The following is a 16,634-nucleotide window of genomic DNA, read 5'->3' as shown; positions in this document are numbered from 1 at the left end:
TCGAAGCAGCCTTATTTGGCTACGCACATTAGTCTCCCCCAGAGGAGAACGATGTGTTCCTTCCAGCTAAGCATACCCAAAATACGTCACAGTATTATTGAGAAGACTTTGGATCCAAAATATTGTGGTATTTACAATAAATAAATAAATACCATCCATCCATCTTTCCTGTTTCATGGCTGAGACCAGTGATCTTGGGATTAAAAAGGTTGGCAACCACTGGACTAGATTCCCTACGGAGGAAACTCATTCTGGTCGCCATGTGCCATCTTGCTCTTTTAGTCATTACAAAAAGCTCATAGGTGAGGTTGGGAACGTAGATTGACAGCAAAACGAGAGCTTTGCCTCTCTCTTCACGACGACGGTCCAGTACAGCGTCTGCACTAATGCGGTCGGTGCCTGTCGATCTCGCGCTCCTTGCCTTCCCTCACTCGTGAACAAAATGCCGAGATACTTGAACTCCTCCACCAGGGGTAAGACCTCGCTCCCAACCCAAAAATGGCAATCTACCATTTTCTCGTTGAGAATCATGGCATCCCATTTTGAGGTGCTGAGTGTCATCCCGGATGCTTTGCACTCTGCTGTAAATGGCCTCAGTACCGGTAAAAACTGGAGGTTACAGTTTGATGAGGCCATATCAGGACCACATTACACCACCAACTAAGGCCCCAAACTGGACACTCTTAATGGCTTTGATACACCTAGAATAGAAAAATATTGAACAGAACCGATGACGAGGTGCATCCTTGGCGTAGGCCAGTGTTCACAGTCAACAGGCCACAAGTGGACAAGTTGGGCAAATTCCTACACACCCTACAGTACCCTTACAAGGGTGTAGCCTAGATCTGGTCCAGTATTCCATGCCTAGGACAAAAACCACACTGCACCTCCTGAAGCTGAGGTTGGACTACAATCGTACTTGTACCTTTCGCTCCAGCACCCTAGAAAACATTTTCCCCAAGGAGGTTGAGGAGTATCGAGTGATCCCTCTCTAATTGGAACACATCGTCCATCACCATTCTTAAAAACAAGGACATGCCTGGTCTGCCAATTTAGAGTATACAGTACCAACTTCCAAGTAATGCTGAAAAGACCTGCCAGCCAAAACAACATTCAAAAACAATCTAGTGTAGGCTGTTATTGTTTATTATTTATTTATTATTATTGTTGATTGTTAAGAGCTCCCGCTGGTAGTCCCGTTCTCCACCTCTACTGAACAATGGCTGCACAATGCTTTCATCTTATCTACTTTTTTTGTCCACTTACATATACAAGCATTTCCAAACAAGAGACTTTAACCACGGAACAGGGTTTTCAAGCTCTGAAGTAGGGCTGGGCGATATATATCAAATATACTCGATATATTGCGGGTTTGTCTCTGTGCGATGTAAAAAAGGACTATTTCGTGAGTATCCTAAATAACACCGCACTAGCGCCACTAAAGCACTTTGTCCAGTTTACATCTGCTGTATCAACCAGAAACACGCGAGCCTCCACCAGGGGGCAGTGTAGCATACACAGATGTAAAACATATTTTGCACAATCAGCCTTTTCAAATAAAGCCATAAAGGAATGTAACCTCACAACAAACTTGAAAAGTTTAACAGATTACTTTACAATTACAATTGAAGTTAAAAAGTGGCTTTGGAGCAATCAAAGCTGCACACACGGTCACTGAGGTGGGAACTGTGTTTGACAGATCAAATTAATGTGTATTATATTTATCCATGACAGCATTTTTGTTGCAAATTGTGAGGTGTGTGTGTTAAAATCATGGTTGTTTTTGTTGTTTTACAAATGATGACAGATGTGAACAAGAGCACGTATTGTCTTTGTGTGATGATGTAAATGAGATTTGGTTGTATTGTATTTTTAAGTATATGTCCATGAAAGGGAATTTTATGACTTTTTTAAATTTGATCATGTGATAGGTTATGATTTTATTGTAATGATTTTATTGCATGATTTTTGTATCTAATTTAGGTAGCCAGGGACTGCAGATGGAAATGAGCTATTTAGCTATAATCTAGTAGAGAACATAGCTCTTTGAACCTAATGTTTCCTTGCATTGTCCCTTCAAATAAAGACTAAACTAAACTATTTGAGTAGATGTTCTCATGCAGTTGCTTTTAGCTGCGGCCATTACACTACAGGCTTTTCTCACTCGTTCTTGTCTCTCCTTCTCACAGAGACGTAAAACAAGCGCACCTTATCACATACGTCACATACTGTCGCGCGTGCAATGTCATACGCCCTTGTCGAGCAGAGAGCTAACATGGGCAAACTTAGCTGTGGCAGATGGTGCAAGCGGACCGGTGCGAGTGGTAATACAAGAGAAAGAAGGTGAGAATCTCGTAACAAATGGTGGAAGAATAATTAATTCCCAAGAAAAACAGCAAGGGGTCCATCGTCTGGGGGTGGTTTGGCTTCAAGCGGGAAGATCCAATCAATCCAATACACTTTATTTATATAGCACATTTAAACAACAAAGTGTTCCCAAAGTGCTGCACAACAATATTAAAAACAATATTCAAATACTATCCTGAGCTCCACCAATGACTGAACAAAAACGAATAACAAAAAAAATAATACATATAAAAACAATATAAAAAAATATGATTAAAAACGATTTTAAAGGGTAAAACCAATTAAAACAGTAAATGGAAATCAACATTTTAAAAACACAGAGGACAACAGAGGACCACACAACTCACGTAGTGTTAAAAGCCAGAGAATAAAAATGGGTCTTAAGACGAGACTTTAAATACCCCACTGTGGGAGCAGTTCGAATATGGAGGGGCAGAGCGTTCCAGAGTTTAGGGCCGACCACCGAGAAGGCCCTGTCTCCCTTAGTTTTAAGTCTGGTCTTGGGCACCACGTGCTGGAGCTGGCTCTCGGACCTCAGAGCGCGCGTAGGATTGTAAGTTTGGATGAGGTCCGACATATAATGAGGTACTAGTCCATGTAAAGCTTTAAAAACAAACACCAAGGTTTTAAAATCAATTCTAAAATAAACAGGGAGCCAGTGCAAACTCTCAAGGATTGGGGTTATATGCTGGCGTTTCCTGGCCCGTTAAAAGTCGTGCTGCCGCGTTCTGGACTAACTGCAACCAGGAGAGAGCTTTTTGGCCAATGCCAGCATAAAGTGCATTGCAGTGGTCCAGGCGACTTGAAATAAAAGCATGCAGGGCTTGTTCAAAAAGGTTAAAAGATAAAAACGGTTTTACCTTTACTAAAAGACGAAGATGATAAAAACACGATTTTAAAACTCCATTGACTTGTTTGTCAAGTTTTAAATCGCTATCTATAGGGACGCCAAGGCTGGTGACCTTGAGATGCACATCATTTTGCAATGGTCCCAAGATGTTGAACAGAAAACCGTGATATGTAAAGTATGTGGCAAAAGCATTAATACAAAAGTAGCAGCACTACTAATTTGTACCATCATTTGAAAAGTCACCCGCTAGAGAATGAAGAGTGCTTCAAACTCCGCATTTCTACATCTCGGCCGGTGCCATACCCACAAAATGCCAAAGCAACCAGCACTGACCCAATTAAGCCTGGCGTCTTCCATTTCCAGACTAACACCGTATGAAAAAAATACTCCAAAACAGAAGGAGATAACGCCTGCAGTAACCTACCACACAGCGAAGGAGATACACAATTCGATTTCCTATTATGCAGCTAATTTTTATTTTACAGTTTTTGAAATATCTTGTGTGACATCATGCACAAAAGTGCACTTTACTTGTTTTAAAATATTGTAGTGGCATTCTGTACAAAAAGTGCACTTTAATTTAGTGTTGTTTTGATATGTCATCTTAGTGACATCATGCACAAAAGTACACTAATAGCTTGTTTTAAAATGTCTGACAATCTTGCACTTTCTGCTTTGAAATTACATGAATGTTTGTGCCACTGCTTAATAACTGTTTAATAAATACACTTTTGGTAAATTGACTTAGTTGTGACTTCCCTCCCTGCATCAAAGTTTAAAATTAGCATAGAGTAATGCAGTACGAACAAGAATGTTTTTTTGTAGACATGTAGACATAATCCTCGGGGATTACGTAAAAAAGTATGTCTGATTCTGATTCTGATATACAATCATCATACTGCTGTGATTAGATGCATCAAGTGTTAATTCAAGGTTAAGGCAAAGTATCGATATATATATTGTGTATCATGACATGGCCTAAAATATTGCGATATTAATAAAAGGCCATATTGCTCAGCCCTACTCTGAAGCCTCCTTGGTACCATCTATGCCTCACGCAACCAAAGGCTGAACTGTACTGTTTTCATCTGCTGAGAGTTCTGGTTCCACGTCGAATGGCTTGTGTTTTCGCCTGCTTTTACGCACATTACCTAAGATTGTGGAGGTGCATAGCAATTTGTACGCAGCCATACAAAACCAAAGGCTTTGTACCTAAAAATCTTAATTAAAATGAATGTACTGTTACACCTAAAACTGTGTGGATTGATTAAATTGATTAGAAAAAAGCTTTGATTCATATGTTGCTTCAAATAATCCTTTATTGCATTGACTGCCCAGAACTTTAAATATGCAGACATGATTTTTGCATGGCCGTTCCAACGAGCATACATGAGAGCAGTAATGTGTGGCAGCAAAGAAGGTTTTGGGTTTTTTCCTTTAATGCGCACATGTTAAAAGTGCAATTTTGTTGATGGTGTGCATCTAATAAATAAAAAGAATAGGGGTTATGGAATGCAGAAAAAAATGTTTTTTAATATTTTTCCTAAAACACGCATTGAGGATAAAAAGTGTTTTATCAAATACTTGATTAATTGAACAAACTACACGATAGGTTATTTGATTACTAAAATAATCGATAGCTGTAGCCCAAGTACACCCCTGCGTTTTACATTTGTATGACAATTAAAAATGTGAATATTGCCAATAGAGGTTAATCAGCATCCTGGAAGAGATAGTGTTGCACCTTTGAAATTCCACCTTACTTGTGTGTGTCTGTCTCTCTCCTACACACACACACACACACACACACACACACACAAATGTCTTTAATAGACCGTGCAAGGTCAGATGACATCATCCATACGTGCGCCGGTCTGCTTGTAAACAAACAAGCTTACGTCAGCGCCATACACTGTTTTTCTTGGAATCAACATTCCATTGACTATTTTTATGACGACAAGGCAGCGCTCGGCTGATGTTTAAGTTGACGCATGTTTGCATAATGCTGGTGCAGAGGTGTCTTAGGACATAAACAAAGGATTGGTCTACTATTAGCACAGCTTCTCTGGTCTAAACACAGCAAATAAACATTAGTAATATTTTTATTTCCGATAATGTACGCACGCCAATGTGGCTCAGTGAGGGCGGTCGAAAAGACAAGAGTACTTCTGGAAAGTGAAGAAACTGGACACCAGGATGAGGAGACGACCAGCGTGGCAGAGAGAAATGATGCAAAGAGAGGGAGACAGCACCTTGCATTGCTTTCATTGTTGTGTTGGCATTGCGCTGTGATGTGATCACCAAGCTCTGTTTTGGTACATTTACTGGCAACTTAATTAGGCACACTTGACCTAACGAGTTAAAGCAGTTGAAACTAATGTTTGATGATGTTAGTTCCGTGTTTAAAAAGTTGGTTACTTTTGCTGGCAGCTGAAAGAGAATCTAAAGTAAATCCTCTTAGTGTCGCTCTCTGATTCAAAGCTGCTTTCCCTGCACAATTTGAATGTATTTGAATGCAAAATCCTCTGTCAGCGTGGAAGTCAAACTGAATGACACACTTAGTGCGTGCGTTTGCGCGTGTGTGTGTAAGTTTCATATAAAAATCTTAAATAGGACTTTAAACGTGTCAAGAGTTAGTTCCCTAAAAGCAGAGCGGCCCACAGCCTCCATGTTCCTCTGCATAGTCCCCATTCTTGACTACCGAGGGCAGCCCCGCCCTTGAGCACATCAAATGAGCAGCGAGTCTACGCCCACACCACATACCATGTCACTTGACACTGTACGTGCAATCAGCTGACATGTGTTCCACAAGTGTGGTATGAAGCCGTGAACATATTTTGGCATGAGCCCTCTTAAATTGTTTCTTCTTCTGTTCTAGGCGTAATGTCATACAGTCTTTTATACATTCATTGCACAAGCTGTGACTAGACTGACTGGGTGTGAGGGAAGCAAACCTGGGACCTGTGTGCAAGCTGACAATACAATATATGCTTAATCCAGTATTATGCACATCCATATTGATGATAATGACGTCACTTTGCGTCCTTACCAAACTGGCTGACTAGATTGATCATCTTGGTTTGACCTCCTCAGAGACTGAACATGTCAGCAGGTAAACTTTGACCCCAGAGTGGCATGCATTATCATCTTCACCTTTAACACGCTGACCTGCCACCACTGTGTCAGCTTTCTCTCTGATGTCACACAGACAAACATGTCCACATGAGCACGTTGGCGACGTCATCATAGAACAAGTTAGTGTTGCTCTTCATCACACTGCTTCAGGGATTCATCACACCCTCATCTTCCTCTTCCACAACACGTCCATCCCCGCCCGACATGCATCATTCATTAAGAGGCTGCAGGCACAAATCTATGGCAATCCAAGATGGCTGCTCAGCTCAAAGAAACCGATACTGTTTATTATGGGTGTAACGGTACACAAAAAATTCGGTTCGGTACATACCTCGGTTTAGAGGTCACGGTTCGGTTCATTTTCGGTACAATAAGAAAACAACAAAATATACAGTTTTTTGGTCATTTATTTACCAAATTTGTAAACATTGGCATAACATACATACGCACACAGGGTCCATTGTCAGGGTTAATGTGGTCAACATATATAAAATAAAAACTAAATAAGATAAGGCTCAGAATGTTTTTTTAACAAAACCTTTCTACATATGAAGTGCTTTTTTTGATTGATTGATTGCACTTTTATTAGTAGATTGTACAGTACAGTACATATTTCCGTACAATTGACCACTAAATGGTAACACCCCAATACGTTTTTCAACTTGTTTAAGGGGGTCCACGTTAATCAATATTAAACTGCCTCAAGTTGTTGCTCGGATTAAATAAAATGACAAAACTTTTCTTCTACATATAAAAAGTGCAACATTAAACAGTTTCAAGTCAACTCAGCCTCAGATTAACGTCCCCTCCCCCAGCTTGGCTAACTTGGCAGTAAGAGGATATATGGGCTCATTGTTCTTCCACCATAGAAATGGGTCAAAATCTAGTTTTTAATGCAATATGGACTTAAATCTGCTGCTATAAAAACATTTGTTATTGCTTTAGCCCTGCCTTAATCGCCGAGCAGAGGCTGCTTGAATGCGGTGGTGACTCTTCAAATGAGTTAGCATGTGTTATGAGAGTAGCGTATGTGGCCCTTTAAAATGTGACAGCATGTGCGGTGAATGTGTGGGCGAGTGAGTACGGGGAGTGGCTAGTGTTTTTATGGATTGGCTGTGTGCAAGACCTCAATAAAGCCACGATTCGCAACTATTCGCCGGACTCTTATCCTGGAGTCCGGAGCTGTGAGTCAAGGGTGTTGCCCCCGAGAATACATTAGCCCTGGTGAAGTGTTTCCCCTGCGCTCCTCGACTACGGTCTAGGAGCCGGAAGCAGGAAAGGTGCAACATGTTTGACATGTTGTCAGAAGCAGCGGCTAAACAATGTCGGCAAACCTCCATCCTCCATTTTTGTATCGCGCAGCCAAACTGTTCCCAAACGGGAGATCTTAACGAGGCAGGAGGGTCATCCAGCTCTGGCTTTTACATGTTGTCCTAGCCCGGTCGCTGCTAGCATGTGTACTCGTTCGGTACACCTCCGAACCGAACCTCCCGTACCGAAATTGTTCAATACAAATACACGTACCGTTACACCTCTACTGTTTATAAATTGGTGCAGTTGTGTTTTTACACTTAGTGTTTTGAGTACATACAGTGTTCCCCACAGGACGTCAATCTATTTGTGGCTGTAGTGTATTAGATTTGCATAATCTGCATGTAATTTTCATTGAAGCACTGGGAAAAAAAGAAAGACAAATATGTTTTTTTATACAGCACTGTAAATTAACGCTGCTTTAAAACATATATTAATTGGTGTAAGTTTAGCTAGATGACTTTGGCGGAAATGATGGTTAAAGTTGTTTTTCACACAACTTTGTCTCATTCTTGTTAGCTATAGCTAGCAAGGTAGAAGCTTGCTACTGAGGCTGAGACTACATCCTCCATTTACCATGAATTGATTAACATGGATCCTGACTTAAACAAGTTGAAAAACTTATTCGGGTTTTACCATTTAGTGGTCAATTGGACGGAATATGTACTGTACTGTGCAATCTTCTAAAAAAAGTTTCAAAAAATCCCTCCAGATGTCCGACATCATGTCTCCGCTTTAAATGCTCGCGTATCGCCATAAAAACAAGGTCCGTTTTGCAAACTGAGGAAGGCATTGATGTTTTTAACGAGAATAAAATGAAATATCCTCACACTTCATGTTATCACTGGCAATGTTTTTGCAAGAGACCCACTTCTAGTCGGAAAAACACGAGTGATGACAAAGATAATTGTCTGCGACAAATTTTACTGTCGACAATTTTGACTAATCTATGCAGCCCTACTTATAATGCCATCTACTGCATGGAATTATAACAACAATCTACAGTCACAGACAGTCCCATTATAATGTGTTTCTGAGCTAAGGCAAGCAGGTAGTTAGTTCTAAATGGATTCATGGCGAACTGCCACAAATAAATGACTGTATGGGAAACACTGACGTAAGGGTGTTTACTCTGAAGTACTGCCCAACATAGCTCACTGTCAGTACAGAAAATGTTGTACCCAAAACACTCAGAAAGGTACAGTGTGCAGCAATGGACACTTTACCACTCTCAAATAGAGATGTCCGATAATGGCTTTTTGCCGATATCCGATATTCCGATAATATCCAACTCTTAATTACCGATTCCGATATCAACCAATACCGATATATACAGTCGTGGAATTAACACATTATTATAGCTAATTTTTTTTGTGCCGCCCCGCTGGATGCATTAAACAATGTAAGAAGGTTTTCCAAAATAAATCAACTCAAGTTATGGAAAAAAAATGCCAACATGGCACTGACATATTTATTAATAAAGTCAAAAAGTGTGTTTTTTTTTTTAACATGCCTCAAAACAGCAGCATGGAATTTGGGACATGCTTTCTCTGGAGGATGAGGTGGGCGGGCTTGGGGGGACGGGGATAGTGGGGGTTAATATTGTAGCGTCCACGAAGAGTTAGTGCTGCAAGGGTTTCCGGGTATTTGTTCTGTCGTGTTTATGTTGTGTTACGGTGCGGATGCTCTCCCGAAATGTGTTTGTCATTCTTATTTGGTGTGGGTTCACAGTGTGGCGCACATTTGTAACAGTGTTAAAGTTATTTATACAGCCACCTTCAGTGTGACCTGTATGGCTGTTGACCAAGTATGCCTTGCAATAACTTGTGTGTGTGAAAAGCCGTAGATATTATGTGACTGAGCCGGCATGCAAAGGCAGCGCCTTTAAGGTTTGTTGGCGCTCTATACTTCTCCCTACGTCCATGTACCACTCTGTACAGCGGCGTTTTAAAAAGTCATAAATTTTACTTTTTGATACAGATAATTTCCAATTTTAAAGCATTTATCGGCCGATAAAATCGGCAGTCCGATATTATCGGACATCTCTACTCTCAAAAGTTGCCATCTTGGTATGTAGCAGATGGGGAGGGACTAACTTGGCTGAAATTCACCATTAAAAAGGAGAAAATAAGAATCGGGTAACTGGCGCATTTAGGAACTATACAGTGTTAATTTTGACAGTGGTTTCTAATTTATTTTTCATTATAGTCTTTTGACAAAAATATTTTACTTTTTGTCTAATTTTAGTCATCCAAATTTATTTAGTTTTAGTCTCGTTTTAGATAACAAAGTGACAACAATTTAGTCAGCTAAAATTACAGTACATTTAGTGGACTAAAGTATAAAGTGTAAAAGATAAGGCCTTTTAAAATTTATTTGAAAGAACCTTTATTTAAACTACCTGCAAAGCATAACACAAAAGTAGCATAACCACACTTTAGGTATATATGTATAAAGGGATAAAAGACACATTCATAATAACATGTATTATTCACAAATCTTTGCTAAATTTAGGCATAAGGCGGCCCATTAATTTCACAGACAAATCACGTTTGCTATTTCCTTCACCAACACTACTAATCATAGCAGACTTCATGAGAGCCAACGACTAATTTAAAACACATGAGGAGCCAAAACCTACAGTTTTAATCCTGAATATAAGATAAATGATCTGCAAGTTTTAGGCTGTTGCCCCCGCGACCCGACCTCGGATAAGCGGAAGATGATGGATGGAAGTTTTAGAAACCGAGTGCTAATCAGATTCAGCCAGTAGCACTATTGCTAAGTGCTAAGCAAGAAATACAAACTACAAACATAATACAATATCACTTACTGTACAATGTCTGCCTTCACTAAAATGCTGACTGATGGAATGTTTGCATCTTAATGTTTGGATAAAGAATTAATCAAAATCCTCACAAAGGTAAAAAAAAAATTTAATAATGAAAAAAAGTTGGGCGCATACGAGCATCTTTCCGTGTCTTTCTCATGATCTCCGGGTCTAAGTTTAGTTGTAGCCATAAAGCAAATTATTGGTTTATGGCTACAACCTTCTACAATACAACTGAGAAGCATTATTTATAATCTACAAGGAACTTTTAGCAACTTAGGGGCAATGCAGCAGCTCACCGGTTCAGTACGTCCATAACTGCCACAAATAATTGGAGGATGCGGGAAGAACAGTGGATCACTTTGGGACTGTCTACCCCGCAGTTTTTGAGGACCAGTCATAGACAATTTAGAGTGAAAAGAAAATGTTATTTTCATCCGCATACAAAACATTCTAACTTGGATTGTTTCCCTAGCTTTGAGATGCTCCCGAAGGACAGTGCGGCGAAGACACAACAAACTCCCTTCTTGTCTCTCATGGACACACACCTGTTGTTGTTGACTTTGGACTAGCGACTGCACAGTACATAATGGCCGCGGATCAGAGACACACTACGGGCTTACACATCCACAAAAAAATACGCCACATACACCTCCGCCCCCAACCCAACGCCCTCGACGCAAATCCCATAGGGGTGATGAATGGATGGTCAGCGCCTGAGAGCTGCGGCCTACCATCATGACCACCGAACTCCCTTCCCTCTGTTGCTAGATATCTCGAGATGTAAGTTGTAATATGTATACGTGCTTTGCTATGGAGGTTTTTTTCCCACTCCAGACTGGGCCCCTTTAGGAGCCCAGTCTAGATTGTATTTTTTTACTCATCCTTCCCCAGCGTTTACCTTTTTCCCATCTTTTACGGGGCGCCTTATGGTGACCCATCTGCATTCTTTTTCTGTATCCTGTACACTGTTTGTCTAATCTTGAACAGGTTTGTGCTAAAAACAAAGTTTTGTTGTACTTGTTCAGTGACAATAAAGACATCTTTATCTATCTAGCTGCATAAGCTGGTTTTACCGCTCTGTGACCATGGCGTCGATAAAAGTAGTTCCTCGGCGTTAGCACTTTGAATAACAATATCCCTTGTAGTTGGTTAATGGCAAACCTATGACCTTACTTTTAATATCTCGGATTAAGAATTTTAAATTTGCAGTGATCAGGTGTGTTTGGTTTCTAAATAATGGACTACTGGTACCAATTTAGGACAGAAAATCAGTTTTAGAGAGAATATTGTGTTAGTCAATGTGGACATTGTGAAGTAGGTTGGTAGCAGACGTTCGGTTCATAAGAATTCAGTGATAAGGTTGAGACACACTTAGTCCTTTAATTGACAGCTGATTATTCCACAGTTTAGCCAGACTCCCATTTAAAATTGAACAGGATAGCAGCTGCCGAAAGAAAGCTTTCTCTCGATGAGTTTTTGTCCATAAGAGCCTGATTTTTAGCGTTTGTATCGTGCTAGAGTGACAGAGTGTGGATATTTTTTGACGTTTTCTTGGAAGAAAGTTATAGGAGGACAGGAGAGATGAGGCGGACTCACCCATGGCGGCAGGTCAGTGGTAGGCAGACTTTTCTTGACGACTACATCCTCATGTTCAAGAAAGGCCAAAGCCTTGTTGATCCGGTAGTCCTTGCTGCCGTGTGCTTTCCGCCAGTAGAACAAGGCGGCCAGTCCAATCAGCACCCAACTAAAGCTGAACTCAAAGTAGCCCAGGATGTAGATGGGCAAGATGACAGCGAACGTCTTCCCGAATTTCAGCCACATCTGGGTGACTTCTGTTAGGGAAGACTGATTCTCGCTGGCCGGCTCCTCCAAGGCTGAGGGAGGACCCAGTGTGGAGCTGGCCGGGTCGGTGGGGGCTGAGACGGGTCCGTTTGCCGTGGCAACCGGTCGGCCTGGGCCATCCATCTTGGAGCCAAAACTGTTACTCATTTCCCCTCTGCAAAAACAATGCCAGGCTTTTACTGCAAACCGTAGGAGACACACAACAAGTATTTTTTTTTTTTAAACTACTAGGGTGTGCTATCAGCACTAGATGACTATCTTGCTGAAATATTTTATCTGATACGGTAGAGTTGTACAAGCATAATAATAATGGACGTTAAATGAATGACTGACTGATAGTATCACAGTGAGCCTTGTTATCTCTGTGAAGGCATTTTTTTTTTTAATTTTCAGCGTATTATATTGTGTAACTCATGAAGAGGTGAGTTTCGGTACAGACAATGTATACTGTTGCTATTATTATTATGACTTTAAAAAGGATGCTGTTAATGTAACTGTGCATCCATACAAAAGCTTTGGCTCATGTTGTTGATGCCTAATGCTATCATTAGGGCTTAAATGATAAATGGGTTGAACTTGTATAGCGCTTTTCTACCTTCAAGGTACTCAAAGCGCTTTGACACTACTTCCACATTTACCCATTCACACACACATTCACACACTGATGGAGGGAGCTGCCATGCAAGGCGCTAACCAGCACCCATCAGGAGCAAGGGTGAAGTGTCTTGCTCAGGACACAACGGACATGACGAGGCTGGTACTAGGTGGGGATTGAACCGGGGCCACTCTTCCACTGCGCCACACCGTCCCTTCATTGCATTAATAAAAATCTCCAATACCCTTGGACGGTATAGCTCGGTTGGGATCCCAACCGAGCTAAAATAAGATAACACATCCAAAATGGACCCGGGCCATATGAGCCAGGGTTTTTATGAGTCCGTTGCTGGTCCGCGACGGATGTACGTGCGGGTCCCAAGCGCACCAGCCGCGAAGGTAAGGTTTTGATCATGGATGCGGAGCGGATCCAGCTCGGAGCCGCAGCGGGTCCGCGACCCGCCTCCGTGGCGGATCCTTTCCTGAGGACAGGTGGACCCCAATACGGGTCCGTTCGGAAAGCGCAATACCTGAGTGTTTTTGCTGTGTGGGGAAAGTGGCCGTGCCTGCAACTTGAGGGTTCCAGGCTCGATCCCCTCTTCCGCCCTCATAGTCACTGACATTGTATCCTTGGGCAAGACAATTTACGTATCCACCTGGTTTAAATGTATCTTAGATATTGGGTTTCACTATGTATGCTTGGAGTCACTAGAGAAAAGCACTACATAAATATAATTCACTTCGCAATGCGGACGACAAAGTGTTCATGTTTGGTGGAAAGACTGTAAGAACATTTAACATATTTATACTCTGACGTCGTTTTTGTCGCTGCCCTCTTGCATCAACTATTTGTCCTTCAAAATTTTTACTACTTTGATGACTTAATAGTTTTTGAAATGTTCCCACAGCGTGTTTTTTTAAGCCATTGTTGCGTCCGGCTACCATCCCAACACACATAAACTTGTGGCTTGCATTTAACTTTAAAAGTGAAGTCAACCTTCTTCTGTTCTTTACTGTGGTTGGCGGCGGTGTCATGTCATGATAAAATGTAAGTTTTTGCTGATAACTGGACGTTTGATGTACTTTTGTATTCATGCCGAAATAAAGAACATCGTTTGTTCAATGACGTTGTTGGGTCAGCAGCAGTTAACATGAATTTAACATGTACTTAGAATGCACACAAACGTTAAAGTGCAGCTTATTAAAGCAGAGTCCGTTGTGACGTTATCCCCAAAGTGACACGTAGAAGGGCTTCTATGTTGAAGCAAACGGTCAGAAAGAAAAAAAAATCGACTTAATCCTTTTGCTGTTAAAAAAAAAAAAAAGCTTGTCACACTTACCACAATCTACATTCGCTATTCTGGGAATAACCAAGTGATATTCAGTACCGAGGAAGTCCGGTGCTCGACATGCCGACCAGCTCAACTCCGACCAGGCTGACTCCTCCTGAGATCATCCAGCTGAGGAGGCGCCTCGGCCCGCCTTAGCCCGCCTCTGTGCACGCAGGAAGCCGTCATCGCGCCCATAGGACCGGTGTTGCAAAAGAGCGACCTCTGGTGGCAAAACAAAACCACTGCCACTCAGACTGTCATTAAACATAAATGGTAAATGGGTTTTCTACCTTCAAGGTACTCAAAGCCCTTTGACACTATTTCCACATTCACCCATTCACACACACATTCACACACTGATGGTGGGAGATGCAATGCAAGGCCCTAACCACGACCCATCAGGAGCAAGGGTGAAGTGTCTTGCTCAAGGACACAATGGACGTGATGAGGTTGGTAGAAGGTGATTGATTGATTGATTGATTGATTGATTGATTGATTGATTGATTGATTGATTGATTGATTGATTTTATTAGTATATTGCAGAGTACAGTACATATTCCATACAATTGACCACTTGTTTAAAGGCCTACTGAAACCCACTACTACCGACCACGCAGTCTGATAGTTTATACATCAATGATGAAATATTAACATTGCAACACATACCAATACAGCCGGTTTAGTTTACTGAATTACAATCTTAAATTTTCCGTGGAGTTTCTTGTTGAAAACGTTGCGGAATGATGACGCGTATGATGACGTGTGTTTGTGACGTTATTTGTTGTAAGGAACATTTTAGCTCACCATCACTTACGGCTAAAAGTCGTCTCTTTTCATCGCATAATTACACAGTATTCTGGACATCTGTGTTGATGAATCTTTTGCAATTTGTTAAATTAATAATGGAGACTATAAAGAACAATGTAAGAGACTATAAAGAACTATGTAAGAGACTATAAAGAACAATGAAAGAGGTGTATTGCAGCTGTCTTCAGCACCAAGACTTTTTTTATTGATACTTTTATGAGTAGATTGCACAGTTCAGTACATATGCCATACAATTGACCACTAAATAGTAACACCCGAATACGTTTTTCAACTTGTTTAAGTCGGGGTCCACGTTAATCAATTCATGGTAGCAGCTGGTGTTTCTTTGTTTGTTGTGAAGCTTTAACACAGAGCGGTCAAGCGAACATGTTTCTTTACGTCAACCAGCATGTTTTTGGATGGGAAAATTGTGATATATATCTTACCGGAGACATCAGTGGATTGTGCGTCCTCCTGCAGTAGCTGTCAAAAAAGGCAGCTTTGAGCTTGGCTCATAGGCTTCTCTCTGAGACACTGGCGTGTTCGCCGCAGCCATCCGACTTTGAGGTATGTCTTTACAATCTCACTAAAACACTATTAAAACAATAAGCAGATAAGGGATCTTCCAGAATTATCCTAGTAAATGTTTCTAATTACATCTGAAACGCTCACACTGCCTGCCGCCGCCCGCAGCCGTCGCTTTTTATTTTATTTTTTATTTTTTATTTTTTCTAGACCTTCACAATCAATATCCTCATTCACAAATCTTTCATCCTCGCTCAAATTAATGGGGAAATTGTCGCTCTCTCAGTCCGAATTTCTCTTACTGCTGGTGGCTCACATTATAAACAATGTGAGGATGTTCGGAGCCCTCAAACCGGTGATGTCACGCGCACATACTTCCGGTAAGGGCAAGGCTTTTTTATTAGAGACCGAAAGTTGCAAACTTTATCTTGGATGTTCTCTACTAAATCCTTTCAGCAAAATTATGGCAATAGCGCGAAATGATCAAGTATGACACATAGAATGGACCCGCTATCCCCGTTTGAATAAGAAAATCTCATTTTAGGTGGCCTTTAAGTTGGGGGTTCACGTTAATCAATTCATGGTAGGTGGGGATCTAACCAGGAACCCTCAGGTTGCTTGTTCAAAACTATGAATGAACACATATGGAGTTACGAACTTAACAAAAAAGCTGAATTAACTGAAAACATGTCGTATATCCCAGTATCTTCAAAATAGCCACCCTTTGCTCTGATTACTGTTTCGCACACTCTTGGCATTCTCTCGATGAGCTTCAAGAGGGAGTCACCTGGATGGGTTATCGCTTCACAGGTGTCTAATTTTTGATGCCTTCAGTGACAATCTGCAAGGTAAATAGTCATGAAAATTAAGAAAACGCATTGAAATGAGAAGGTGTGTATGTTCTTTTAAACTACTAGTAGTAACCTAATTTATTTAGCTGGTGGTGTTCTTGTTACATTTATGGTTTAAAAAAAAAAGGAACTTCGGGAAAGTTGCAAACGTTCCCTTTAGTAATTGTGATTTAAATATATATATATAT

At 41.0% G+C, this 16,634-nt stretch overlaps 1 protein-coding gene across 2 annotated transcripts in view; it reads right to left on the bottom strand.

Annotated features, from left to right (window-relative positions):
* The window catches only part of LOC133568676 (extended synaptotagmin-2-like), a 50,034-nt gene extending 35,604 nt beyond the window's left edge, over positions 1–14,430 (bottom strand). For both annotated transcript variants that reach the window (XM_061920761.1, XM_061920762.1), the window contains exons 1-2: positions 14,273–14,430; positions 12,093–12,492 (exon numbers count right to left, since the gene is read on the bottom strand). In XM_061920761.1, coding sequence (XP_061776745.1) covers positions 12,093–12,485 — 393 coding nt within the window. In that variant the 5' untranslated portion in view covers positions 12,486–12,492; positions 14,273–14,430. The remainder of the gene's footprint in view (positions 1–12,092; positions 12,493–14,272) is intronic.
* Between the last annotated feature and the right edge of the window lie 2,204 nt (positions 14,431–16,634).

The sequence above is a fragment of the Nerophis ophidion genome, linkage group LG14 (assembly GCF_033978795.1).
Source record: "Nerophis ophidion isolate RoL-2023_Sa linkage group LG14, RoL_Noph_v1.0, whole genome shotgun sequence".
NCBI lineage: Eukaryota > Metazoa > Chordata > Actinopteri > Syngnathiformes > Syngnathidae > Nerophis > Nerophis ophidion.
This window is presented reverse-complemented; position numbering and strand designations above follow the sequence as displayed.